At 44.6% G+C, this 14,260-nt stretch overlaps 1 protein-coding gene across 1 annotated transcript in view; it reads left to right on the plus strand.

Moving 5' to 3' along the window:
- Positions 1-14,260, plus strand: part of galnt14 (UDP-N-acetyl-alpha-D-galactosamine:polypeptide N-acetylgalactosaminyltransferase 14 (GalNAc-T14)) — a 116,320-nt gene that overhangs the window by 20,896 nt on the left and 81,164 nt on the right. Inside the window, exon 2 of the mRNA XM_079290574.1 lies at positions 557-726. Within this exon, the coding sequence (XP_079146700.1) occupies positions 557-726 (170 nt within the window). The remainder of the gene's footprint in view (positions 1-556; positions 727-14,260) is intronic.

The raw sequence follows: 14,260 nt of genomic DNA on the forward strand, positions 1-14,260 counted from the left end.
ACACACACTCAACGCCAACGGGATGTTTTACCAGAACAATGTGGCGTTAAATGACAGGTGAAAAGCGTATTAATGACATTTGTGCTATTTATACACCTTCCTGTGAGATCTGGTTTGACAAAAAAGATGAGAAAATATAGTTTTATTGTGCAGATAAGTGGTACGCAGCAGCTGCAAAGAACGCATGGATGCATCTGTGCCCTTTGATCAAAACACGAGCGCACCATTTCATTTCCAGCGTTTTGTCTGTTGACTGTTATTGCTTTCTATTCTTTTATATTCCTTTTGGGTATTGCATTTCCATTTTAATTTGTTGGAGTTGTTTGATTTGATTGCAGTCCTGAAATGTTTTGTTCAACCATGCGAAGCACTTTGTTTTGAAAAGTGCTATAAATAAAGTGTGTTATTGATGAGGTCCAGTAGCCTGGATGTGCAGATTTGCAACTGCTGGTTGGTCAAACAAGCAAAAAATTCTTTAAAAAAATAAATTCCCAGACTAAAAATTGTCATTAATTATCGTACTAATTGTCTGACTTTCTTTCTTTTTGATTGACAGATGTCGGATGCAGAGTGGGAGGACATGTTGGAGGGTTTTGACGAGCGGGGTTACCTGAGCGCTCGGCGCTGGAAGCCCGGCGACGACCCGTACACCCTGTACGCCTTCAACCAGAGGGAGAGCGAACGCATCCCCAGCAACCGGGCCCTGAGAGACACACGACACTACAGGTACACACACACGCACACACACACACACACACACACACAGACGGTCAATCGATTCATCTCCCGTCTGGGCTGGAACACATTTAGATTAACACGTTTTCAAAGAGAGGAGAAAAAAAAACAATTACAATCCGTCTGTCCGCTAAGAAATGAAATTAAAGAGTAAAATAGAAATCCGCCGTCCTCTGTTGGAAAGACGCTCGGCAGGAAGATAAGCAGCGCGTCGCTTTGACAGCAGCAGCTTCTAACACGTGTCGGCAGATAAAGAACAACTTCCAGGCACTTGTGGAGAAGTCTTCCACACAAACACACTCACGTCCTCCTGAACTACTGTTTCCATCATGCTCTCAGCAATCAAGGCACTTCAGTACTTTAATCTTTCATGTTCGTATCATGTGTCTCACTGGATCACATCACAGTATTACTGTCTAGTTGCGATTAATGATTTATTAGATTTATGCTCACAAACTATATATATCTTCAGCCGCGACGTATTTTAAATCTTTAAACTTTCGGCTGCTGAGTGGAATTATAAATTGTGTCGACTGAGATATTTTCTCTCCGTCCAGGTTTGATTGACTTCAGTGAAGTTTTTTTTATTGTCTTTATTGTCAACAAAACCAATCGCCCAGCAAGTATTGTGTGTGTATTAAAGCCTGATACGTCTTCTTCCTCCGAGCCATATAGCTCCATTAAAACTGTTTGTGTGACCTTTACTAAAAACAGCTGTTTTTTAGTTGAGTTGGTTTTTTTTAGAGCTTTTAAATAAATTGATGTTCAGGAGGAAGCGAGTGGACAGACGGGGCGGGACAGTCATCCTCCTCATCCCTTAAGGAGGTTAATTTACTACGTGTCTATTCATTTATTTTACTCTGTTGTCCAACATATATCCATATTTTGGTTTCGAGATGCCGTTGCCACTGATTGTTTTCGTCTGTAGTGACCTAACAGCGTTTTTTATGGAGCTGCAAAAGTACAGAAAAAGGTTGATGAACACAAAAGAAGAAGAACTCCAGCTCTGTTAATTGGGGCGGCTGTTTGTTCTGGCAGCTACACTGAACATGACTAAACCCTGGATGGCGGCGGCGGCGGTGGATGGTGGTAGTGGTGAGCGCAGCAGGGTACGGCTCCACGACTCACACAGGAAGCTAAAATCTGTTAGCATAACTGGCACGTACGTCGCTGTGTGTGTGTGTGTGTGTGTGTGTGAGATGTTTTCAAGATGCGTCCCGCAGATTATAGGATGTATGATGTCTGACTCAATCAGCTCCTGACAGCGTGTTTGTCAAACTGTGTGTGTGTGTGTGTGTGTGTGTGTGTGTGTGTGTGTGTGTGTTTCTACACCACACATGTGTACGCTGACTAAATGCGTCGTGTCGACCGTCTGCATCATCTGCTGTGTTTCCGGAGGAGGGAAATTCGCTGTCGAGCTGACATAAGGCGGCTGAAAAGTGTGTGTGTGTGTGTGTGTGTGTGACAGAGAAAGTGAGAAGTGTGTGTAGGAGGCGGGAAACCAGGGATACGCTTACACATTAATCTGCTAGCAGGGAGGTAGGGGGCTGATGGTGCTCATTTATCTTGTATAGGACAGCGATGAAGGGCGTGTGTGTGTGTGTGTGCGTGTGTGTGTGTGCGTGTGTGTGCGTGTGTGTGTGTGTGTGTGTGTGTATGGGGACAGGTGGGGGTTTGCTGTTATGTGATTATCCGTTAACTCAGTTGCCGTTTGGCTGGGGAGACGATAGCAACCCAGTGAACCCAGTGAAATCCTCGCCTGAAGCCACTGAGGTTTTTATTATTTTGTATTCTTAGAAACACCTTCTCTTCCACGGCAGACTCTCTGAGGCGCTTCCTACACTTTGGCTCTGCTCCCAAACGGGAAACGTTTGGTGGAAGATTGGTGCGACCGACATTTGTAGAAAGAGCGCAAGAAAAAAAAAGTGCGGGAAAGCAAACGTTGAAGGACTGAGATTTAGACATGAACACGAAGGAGGTCGAGCGTTTGTCTTCATCTCGGATCAGCCAACACATTCTTCAATCGACGTTCTATGGAATGAAATGTGGGCGGAGACTTTAGGTTGGATCATTTATTTAAACGCTGGACCAAACGTTTAACTCATGAAATATTACACACACTTGCAAATGAATGCTCCCTAATTCGTAGATATCCCACAAACTTATTTTGGTATGTTATCCACGTAATCTTGGACGAGGACGTATAAAGACGGGATGGGGCCAACAAACTTCGTTCCCCGCGTGAAACAAGAAGTCAACGTTCACTTACTTCTCACAGTTTCCTAAACCTCACCACGTAGTCTCCTCTGAAGACGGAAGTTCATGTTGAAGAGACTGTCTGCATGGAACGAGTGGATGTTGACGTTGCTGGACTTTTAGGAAAAATTCATTTGATACAGCAAATAAAGATATCACGGTTCGATACGCAGCTCCGCACATGACACGCTACTTTATGAAACAAGAGATGTGACCAGACATTGTGCAGCTGAACATCGCAGTTTTAAATAAATCTGAACATTTGATTGAAGATGTTTATTGCCACTCCGGTTAAGTGCAACGGCGTGAAATGCTTTTCCTTAAAAGAAAGATAATAACTATAAAATATAATACAATAAATGTATAAATACAAGTAAATAAGAAGCATTGTTATTGTTATTGTTGCCTCATTGTTATACTTTTAGGAAGATGATTTATTGTATTTCTTTGACCGAATGATCTGCAGTGTTACTCCTAAGATCGACATGTTTATGATACTTTTATGACCCAGCTGTAAAGTGTTGCTTCTGAGGAAAAGGTGTGAAAAGGATCGACTGAGGTGCTCGGAGAACGTTTATCTCTCCACAGTCAAGTGTTTGCTCTTAATCTGAATCAGAATATTATCTCGTTCATGCTTTTTAATTCTCTTGTTTAGTTTGATGGAGATACAAATCTGCAAAACAAACAAACGTTTCGGGTTTGTTTTGAACAAACACATTCGAAACCTTTTAGCTCCAATCAGCAGCGACGGATCAGAGAAACTCAAACCTCGATGAAAGACACGAACTATCAAAAGGGTTTTCAGGCCATTGCCATCTTTGATCACCTGATATCTTGAGTAATTAATATCTACATGTCATGTGTCTGTTGTACAAGCTTTAGTACAATGTTCCAGCTCAAAGACGTTGAATACTTCGCCTCCAAAGACTTCACAAATGTCCCTTTTGGTTTTTGTTCAGGTTCATCTGGTGTTTACAATAAGTGTCATGAGCTACGCTATCTTCTGTTTGTGGTGTTAAATAATTGTTTATTTGTTCAATAGAAAAGAGGATTGTGCTCCAGCAGCCAACAACCCAAAGTGTTTCTGCAGAAACCTCGTTGTGCAGTCGTGTGTTTTTCTGATTCTGACATTAATCTTCAAAGCGTCTGCTCACTGAGGCGATCAGCTGTGCTGCTCCGATGTGTTTGGTACAGTCACCACATTCTGGGTGGGAAGGGGCACCGGCGAGGTGTGGAGAGAGCTGTTTGTTGGGCAGATGGTTCAGGTTGTCGTTGTTGTGTATGGGAAGAGGGCTCTGTCAAGTTTGAAGGAGGACAGAGGACGGAGACGCAATAGATGGCTAAGGGGAAAGATGGAGAGATAAGGGGAAGAGAGGAGGAGGAAGAAAAAGTCAAGTAGAGATTAAGGAGAGGAGAGAAGGGGAGGAGGAGGTGGAGGAGAGGAGATGGGGGAGATGCCACAAGCTGTTGAGAGGAGAGATAATTGCCACATGCAGAGTTTGATAGTGTGTGTGTGTGTGTGTGTATAAAGCACTCCACTCCAGCGCTCTGCTATTATCTCTGTGAACAGGGGAACCTCCCTCCGTCTGCTGTCCGACAGACAGGCAGTCTATAAGCCCAACAGCCGCTCCACCGCGGGGATCAGATCCAAGCGTGAAGACAATGAGCTGATACAGTACGGAGTCCTGCAGCACTGCAATGGGTTGATATGGCAACCAGGAGGGAAGACGGAGAGGAAACGTGTTACGATATCTGATCAAGTTTGGGGTTAAAGGATCGCTCCACAACACCTGTTTGGCTCAATACTCACTGCCTATGGGCTCGCAGACGTTTATAGATTGCAGTTTACACAGATTAACAGGAAAACAACCAGTGTGCACCAGAGTGTTTCACCACCAGAGTGTCCCACCACCAGAGTGTCACACCACCAGAGTGTTTCACCCCCAGAGTGTTTCACCACCAGAGTGTTTCACCCCCAGAGTGTTTCACCCCCAGAGTGTTTCACCCCCAGAGTGTTTCACCACCAGAGTGTCTCACCCCCAGAGTGTTTCACCCCCAGAGTGTCTCACCCCCAGAGTGTCTCACCACCAGAGTGTTTCACCACCAGAGTGTTTCACCACCAGAGTGTCTCACCCCCAGAGTGTCTCACCACCAAAGTGTCTCACCACCAGAGTGTCTCACCACCAGAGTGTCGCACCACCAGAGTGTCTCACCACCAAAGTGTCACACCACCAGAGTGTCTCACCACCAGAGTGTCTCACCACCAGAGTGTCTCACCACCAGAGTGTCACACCACCAGAGTGTCTCACCACCAGAGTGTTTCACCACCAGAGTGTTTCACCACCAGAGTGTCTCACCACCAGAGTGTTTCACCACCAGAGTGTTTCACCACCAGAGTGTCTCACCACCAGAGTGTCTCACCACCAGAGTGTCTCACCACCAGAGTGTCGCACCACCAGAGTGTCTCACCACCAGAGTGTTTCACCACCAGAGTGTTTCACCACCAGAGTGTCTCACCACCAGAGTGTTTCACCACCAGAGTGTTTGACCACCAGAGTGTCTCACCACCAGAGTGTTTCACCACCAGAGTGTCTCACCACCAGAGTGTCTCACCACCAGAGTGTCTCACCACCAAAGTGTCTCACCACCAAAGTGTCTCACCACCAGAGTGTCTCACCACCAGAGTGTCGCACCACCAGAGTGTCTCACCACCAGAGTGTTTCACCACCAGAGTGTTTCACCACCAGAGTGTCTCACCACCAGAGTGTTTCACCACCAGAGTGTTTCACCACCAGAGTGTTTGACCACCAGAGTGTCTCACCACCAGAGTGTTTCACCACCAGAGTGTCGCACCACCAGAGTGTCTCACCACCAGAGTGTTTCACCACCAGAGTGTTTCACCACCAGAGTGTCTCCCCACCAGAGTGTTTCACCACCAGAGTGTCTCCCCACCAGAGTGTTTCACCACCAGAGTGTCTCACCACCAGAGTGTCTCACCACCAGAGTGTCTCACCACCAGAGTGTCTCACCACCAAAGTGTCTCACCACCAAAGTGTCTCACCACCAGAGTGTCTCACCACCAGAGTGTTTCACCACCAGAGTGTTTCACCACCAGAGTGTCTCACCACCAGAGTGTTTCACCACCAGAGTGTTTCACCACCAGAGTGTTTGACCACCAGAGTGTCTCACCACCAGAGTGTTTCACCACCAGAGTGTCGCACCACCAGAGTGTCTCCCCACCAGAGTGTTTCACCACCAGAGTGTCTCCCCACCAGAGTGTTTCACCACCAGAGTGTCTCACCACCAGAGTGTCTCACCACCAGAGTGTTTCACCACCAGAGTGTCGCACCAGGTCGCTGATGTGTAGCAGCGATCGGGATCAGGGAGCGAGTGACGCGTGTTGTTGTTCCTGCGTAGCTTAAATGAGCTGATGAATGATGTGATGACGTCATATCTGATCTGTGCGTAGACTCGTGTACTCGCAGAATCAGAGGCGTTTCTGATACTGACCAACATATGATTTATATTGACCGGATGGTTCCAGTCACTTCATGTTGGCCGTTTAAACGCGGCAGTGATTGCGTTGTGTTCGTGTCCCCAAATCAAACTCATGGGAAAAGCTATAAAATTTAAAAAAAGGGTTTCGATCAAATACAGTAGTAAAGTGATGTTTGAATGAAAGACAATGCTGTGACTCAGCAGCAGAGTGGTCCACCGGTCCACGTCGAAGGAGGATTTTAAAGGGTGTGAAAGAATCACTTCACATCACAACTGAACATGTTGTGATCCAGTGATCCTTCAACGCTCATCACCAACTAGATCATGCAGTCGGTCGATGACCTCGTCCGTGTGTTTGTGCGTGTGTGTGTGCGTGTGTCTGTGGGGTGCATCAGCGTCTTTCACACTAAGTCAACCACTTAGTCATGTTTCCATGAATCACTAACATGCAGCTCAACATTCATCCCTGTTTGAGCTCTGTGCCTCCTACGCTGAGACGCTCGTCATCCTTCTCACACCACGAACCCTGAAGATAAAACACAACAACCTCTGAACTCTGACACCGGGTGAGTTTCATTTCCCCTCGTTATGCTCGTTTATTGACCGGCTCCAGTGATGAATGATCACAGAGTTTGGTTTTAAAAGCAGATGGAGGAAACACAACACACCCCGAGGCTTTCGGTTCTGCAAAGAAAGTATTTGAGAAAACTCATTTCACCTCCAAAGACTTCCTCCAAGTGAACACTCATTTGGTGAAATGCACTTTATTCTGTCTTTGTGTTTAGATTAGAGATTAGAGGTGGAATATCGTTAAGAAATGGTCTTTTAGACGTCTGGATTACATGTAAATCGTCTTGTTTGAACCAGTCTGGTTGATACGTCACTGATAACAAAAGGTCTGATTGTGTTCTCACTGACAACGGTTTCCTGGAGAAACAAACTAACATGATGTGAGACTGAGTGACAAAAAGACAATAGTTTTGTATGATTTATGATTTAGTATGAGTAGAAATTCCCGCCCGAGACAACACCGTTTGACTGAATGAGATCCATTTATGTGAATGTTCAATGTGAATCTACCTGCCTGAGTTTGGGCCTGTTCTTACTGGTCCAAGTTGTTTCTGTGACTCTTGTCACTGTTTACACTGAATTAAAAAACCCCGGCACACACCCGGGCAGAAAGCTCTCTGTGAGGCGAGGAAATCCCCTTGGTGTATTGTGGGTAATCTGCTGATGTGGAACCTGAGCTCTGAAGCACCCCGGTGCTCTACAACAGCACGGAGTGACAGCGACGCTAAGCGGCTTTACGGTAGCTAGCGCCTCGGCTAACCGTCCCGCTCTGCCTCTGAGACGACTGCATGTGGAAACAATGGCGGCGTTACAACTGTATCTGCTCTGATACCCGATTACATTTGTTTGCCTCTTATTTTGCCTCAATGCTTTTGGATTCTGTCCTCTTTTCTTCTTTTTCATGAAGTGGTTTTCTCCTAATTCCTACTCCTCTTTTTGTATTATGCACTTTGTTGATAAGTGCAGAGAATTACAGGAAATGACATTGTGAGAATGAAACACACAGGCGGTGCTTGAAGTAGACGGAGACGGTGGATCCGAGTGAAGCTCTGACGTCTCATTGATTTCACCTCTTAAATCCACTCCAGTCGTGCGGGCGAGATGCAGAGGAAGGGGAGGAGGCAGATTAAAGGCAGAGTTTTTAATCCCTCGTATATTTCAGGCATGGATAGTGAAAGTTAAAGAAACAGTCCAGCCTGAATCACTTTAACACACAGCTGATGGTGTTGTGTTTTGCTCTGCTGGCTCCATTGTGGTGTCTTGTTCCTCTCGGTAGAAGTAGAGAAAGCAGTGAGTTCAAGTACAACAGCTCATCACACAACAACACAGAGGACAGATACTGATGATAGTGCTGATTGTATTTGGTATGTAGAGCAGTGGTTTCCAAATGTGTTACTATTTTATTTGTATTTGTTTCTTTCTTTCTTCCTTCATGTTCTTTTGAATGTAAAGCACATAGAGTTTCTCTGTGAGTTGCTCTATAAATAAAGATTGCCTTGTGTAGGGGTCTGGACCCTCCCAATGAATCGCAATTGTTATGTTACATTGTTGCGTTACATTGTTGCGTTACATTGTTGCGTTACATTGTTGCGTTACATTGTTGCGTTACATTGTTGCGTTACATTGTTGCGTTACATAGTTGCGTTACATTGTTGCGTTACATTGTTGCGTTACATTGTTGCGTTACATTGTTGCGTTACATTGTTGCGTTACATTGTTGCGTTACATTGTTGCATTACATTGTTGCATTACATTTTTGCGTTACATTGTTGCGTTACACTGTTCTGTTCCGTTGTATCGTTACCTTGTTGCATTAAGTTGTTACATTACATTGCTACATTATTTTAACACAAACCATGATGTTTTTTTCTAAACTTACATATTAGTTTGTTGCCTAAACCTAACCAGTCGTTTCAAAGCATTAACCATGTGACATTGTGCTTTTCTGAGGCGTGATACGCGGCTCATGTGACATGTATTTATGAATGTTATGTTTGGTTTAAGAAGCATTCAGAGTAGCATGAGTGTGCAGAAACTTACAATGCCAACACTTTTTCTAGCTGCTGGGTTATTATTTCGCTCAAGCAATCTGAGAAGGAAGAGTCCCTCTTTGGTTGAACTGATTGCAACCCGTGGGACACGAGGTCACAATAGACACGGCTGCTTTAGCACAGCATCCCGAGTACGTCGTTGGTGTGATAAAACATATCCCAGTGACAACTATTCAACCAAACATTCCCCAAATTGATGAAAGATAAGACAATATTCATTGTCAATTAATTTAGCTGCAATTTTCTTGATTTATCAATTTGTCCTTTGGTCTGTAAAATGTTTCCAAAGCTCAATATGACCTTTTAAAGATCAGGTAATCAGTTTACTGTCACAGAGAATACAGAAAATATACACTTTAAAGAAGCTGGAATCAGAGAATATTTACTTTTATTTCTTCTTAATCGGTTATCAAAATAATTGGTTATTAATTTAATAGTTGACAGTCAATCTATGAATCAATGAATCTTTGCAGCTCTTAGACCTTTGATTCCCTGTATGTCTCGTATTTAGATGCAGATTGAGGAAACATTTGAAAGGAGATGGTTCCGCCGTGATGGAGGTATAACATACGAATAAAACATCCCCTCATGAAGAACAGCGGACCTGTGAATGTCACAGTCAGTGAAAGCACTCGCTGTTATCCAACATGGCTTCCTCAAGGCCCAAAGACCGATGTCACACAGCAGTATCAAAAACACATGAATTCAATTACATGCTGTGAAATATGATAATTACTATCACACTGCACTTATTTCACACTTTAATGTGAAATTGATGTAGCGACTACCGTGACATGGCTCCAAATAGGGCTGTGTAATGGTAGTGTACATACGAGTGTGTGTGTGTGTCAGTGTGGCAGCCATCGATTGGCCCAGTCACATATTGATCTGTCTTCATTGATTGGCTAGTGTAAGTGCCTGTCAACCATCCTGTCACAAGAAAAATTGCTGTAACTTCGACTTCTGCTCCGTGTGTGCGTGTGCGTGTGTGTGTGTGTATGTGTTAGTCATATATTGAGCGCCACTTCCCCTCCTCCCTCTCCATCCCCTCTCTTGTTTTCCTTCCCTTTGCTCTCCTTCTTCCTTCCTTCCTCATCTTGTTCTTCCTCTTCCTCCTCCGTCCTCTGTCCTTCAGGCCATATTTAAATTGATCTGGAGCCAGGGAACGGTCAATACTGCCTGATCCCTGCAGGTGTGTGTGTGTGTGTGTTAGCATCTGTAACAATATGAAAGTAAGTTCAGTGTTCAGTGCTTCAGTTCAACTATAAGACAATGAGAGTTTGTTAAGATGTCTTGTTGTCTGGTTCAAACTACCCGCATTGTTCTGCAGAAGAAGCCCATGTCTTTATTTATTTTCTTAGCAAGGAGGAAACCGGCATTTTGGAGCCTCCAGACTTTTAATGATTAATTGAATTTGATATAACGTCCGTAAAGTTCATGCTTGTTGTACGTACCAAATCTAAAATCACCAAATATGGTCTGGTGCCCCAAAATCTGTTCTTTTGTATATTCTCAAAATGTGTCCCAGCGCTCTCCATACAGCTCTCTGTTACTGTTTGACGTTTATTAGTATTATTGTTATTATTGTTGTTATTACAAGTGCTGCATATATTATCTCAGTGTGTCCATCAAGTGTCTTCAGATGAAAGAGACACGTTGTGCTCGTCTGGGTTTGTGCAGTGCAGGGTTTCTGTTGATCATCCTGCAAACAGCTGGATGTACCTTCATGCTGAAGCCCCCCAACATCGTCTTCACACACACACACACACACACACACACACACACACACACACACACACACACACACACACACACACATACACAGACACAGCATCCAAAACCTGCACACAATCGCACACCGGTCTCCCCTGCTGAGCTTGATAATTACAAGTAAAACACTGCAGTAAACACCCAGCTATGCATGCACACACACACACACACACACACACACACACACACACACACACACAGGAGTTTTACTGCAGTTGGAGCTGCTGGGCTTCTGTTCTCTGAGCAGCGTTCACTTCTAACTTTCAGATGACGAAGCTCAGACAAAAAAACTGCAAAAGCTGATGGATGTATAAGAACCTGCAACACTGCATGAAGGGATTAATGAGTGAGAGATTGAATAAGTAAAGAGTTAAATGAACTGATTGACGAGATCAGACGAATAATTAACCGATGAGCCACGCCAGCGCGGAGCTAAACAAAGAGGAAAATGAACACACGAAAACAACAAGCTAATCAGATTGTCAAAGAGAAGAAGTCAACATGGCAGACTGCCAGAACCTTTCAACTCACAGGAAATGAAAACGTGGAACAAAGGGACACGGCTGTCAGCGAGCACAATACCGAACCGATGCTCTGTGTCTGTGCATTAATAGATCGAATACATCATTGGAGAGATGTCCTCATGATGGTCCGGCATATAAAGGATCGTCCAGCCGAGCACGTGGCAGCTGCATTCTAACAATATCTAGAAATCACGCGAGTACTGCGGGATAACGTTTCACATGGAAATCCATCTTTATATATGAGCACATGTTTTGCATCCAACATCCGGGGTGTCAGGTCAAATATGTCAAGAAACACGGGGAACCCAAACAGAATTCAGATTTTATATCATATAATCAATGGGGCCCCTTTTGGATTTGGCCCCCAAGCCGCCACTTCAGACCAGCTTTGCACACACACACACGCACACACACACACACACACACAAACCTAGACATGTAATGTGCATGTGCTTACAAATGGATACAAGTACATGAAGGCACACACTCACACACACAGAAGGAGAACGTGCAGAGCGTGTTTTCCTTGTTTGAAGTGATCAACAGTGACAGCTGAGAAACATGGAGAATGCAGATGTATCATCGCGGCGGCGAACGTCGGAAGTCGACCGCTCGGCAGCTCAAATCGAGCGTGGTGAAATATATAGATGTTCTCGCCGAGTGACACGTCGCCTCGCGTCGCGTTACATTTAGCTGACTGGCTTGTAAGTGGCTCGCCCGGCCGTGAAGACTTTGTCAAAAGCAAGTTAACACCCACGCAAGGATGTCGAAAACAAACGCACCCGAGCTTCCAGTAGATTTGTAGCTTTGTTTCTTTTTAAGTTAAGGTGTTGAGCCGGTGCAGTCACAAAGTGTGACGGCCATATCTCAGATCAGTTCAGAGGTTAAAGGAAGAAGAGAATGTGTCTGAGTCGCTTGAATACAGAAACCTTTTAAGATCGCAGTGAGAGATGAGGCTACAGAGAAGACTTCTTATCAATGCTGATGGCATGAGGTATTCCTTCGAGCCGCTGTCTCCACACGGTGGATGTAGTACACGTAGTAGCCACTCAGTGATCACTTTGTATTAATGGCTTCGTACCGAGGTTTAAGATGAGAAAAATGCGAGGGCTGGAATGAATCGGGGGCCAAGTGGAGCAGCAGACTGAAACTTGAGGCACCGAGCAGTTGCTCCAATCAGAGGACAAGTGGCGTCCACTCAGACGCTGTTGAGTTTCAGTGAGAGGCTGGCAGGTCGGGCTGTTTGGCAGGCGGAGAGGAGAGCTGGCTCAGGCTGTCCCCGTCTGTCTGACCGCCTCCAGTTTGACCCATTTCAACCCGCTGAGATCATGATGCAGCGTTTAACCCACAGACTGTACGTAAGAAGTGGAAGTCGTCGTCGTGACGTCACCCGTGGGTTTGTGGACGTGTTGAAGCCTCCAGTTTGGTGATTTCACTGTCGCCATCTTGGATCTTTTTGCAACCAGTGAACAGGAAGTGACCATATTTGGACGTTGGAGGAGTGACGTAGAGACGTCGTATACGTCTCTATTATAGACCTGTCAATCACTGTGTAGCCCCGCCCTAAAGCATCCCCTGCTTTATGGTCTGTGTGACTCTAAATGGACCATAATGTACTAAATGAACATCATGCTGTATTGAAGAAGACTTGAAACTAGAGATTGAGACATAAACTCATGTTTACAATGTTTACTGAGGGAATAAATCAAGAGAGAAGTAGAGTCATTTTCTATAGACTTCTATACAACCAGAGGAGTCGCCCCCTGCTGGACATCAGATAGAATGCAATGTTAACACATATAAGACCACGCATTAGCTTCGCTCCTCAGAACCAGAGGTCGACCAATCAGCACGCAGTGCTTTTAACTCAATGGAACTTCAGTTCACCTCGATGTTTAAGGCGCATCAGCCTCGGCAAACTAGATCATTCGTTGAAGATAAAATGTACGGAGAAGCAGCTCTCCAGCTGCAGCAGCCTGTTGACTCTTTTTCTTCTGGTTCTACTCCCAACACTCACATTGCACGGCAGCTGGATTCTCGCGTTGTCACGAGATCCAGTGGAAATCCAGCACAGTGATTGGGACCCCTCAGCTTCCTGTGAGGAGCTACAGGTCTGGTTTACGTGTGCGTTCAGAACCTCAATGGTATTCAACCTCCTGAAGAGGTTAGTGTTGATGCTGCAATAGCATCAGTTCTATCAGAACTGGAGTGTTTCTTCACTGAAAAAAGAACAAAGGAAGATACTGAAGGCTTTCCTCCATTTCCGCTCTTCTCCCGAATGGACTCCGCCAAGAGTTTGATTGGCAGATGTCTCATCCAATCACCTGCAAAGTATTTTTTTTTAAAGTACCCGCCCACTTCCAAACATTTTCCAATGACTGCTTCTCAAAAAAAAAGTGATAATCATAATTCCCATGTTCCTGCAGTTAACATCATCATAACATCATGTCATTTTGAATTGATTTTTTTATTTTTTATCCCAATCATCTAAACTAAATTACAAATTTGTAAATGTAACGGGCTTAATGCTCCCCTCAGGGAGCTAAAGGAGCGTTTGACCGTTCAGATTAATGTTGATTTGATATCACTGCAGTGCTCTCGGTGGGACAATGAGGTTAGCTGCAAAACAGAAAATAATATCTTTCCTTAAAACCTTATCTCAACGAAAATATAATCTCCATTGTGACGCACTTTTTAAACAAAGGTGACGTCAGATTATGGATCACTCTGACCCCAGAATAATTCAAAGATTAGGTTTCATTATCACTGATCAGCATGCAGACTGGACGCATCTTAAAACAAGAATGTTATGAAAATGGAGGATTTATGTCCATAATTGGAAGAGGGGGATTAAAA

The sequence above is a fragment of the Melanostigma gelatinosum genome (assembly GCF_949748355.1).
Source record: "Melanostigma gelatinosum genome assembly, chromosome: 19".
Classification (NCBI taxonomy): domain Eukaryota; kingdom Metazoa; phylum Chordata; class Actinopteri; order Perciformes; family Zoarcidae; genus Melanostigma; species Melanostigma gelatinosum.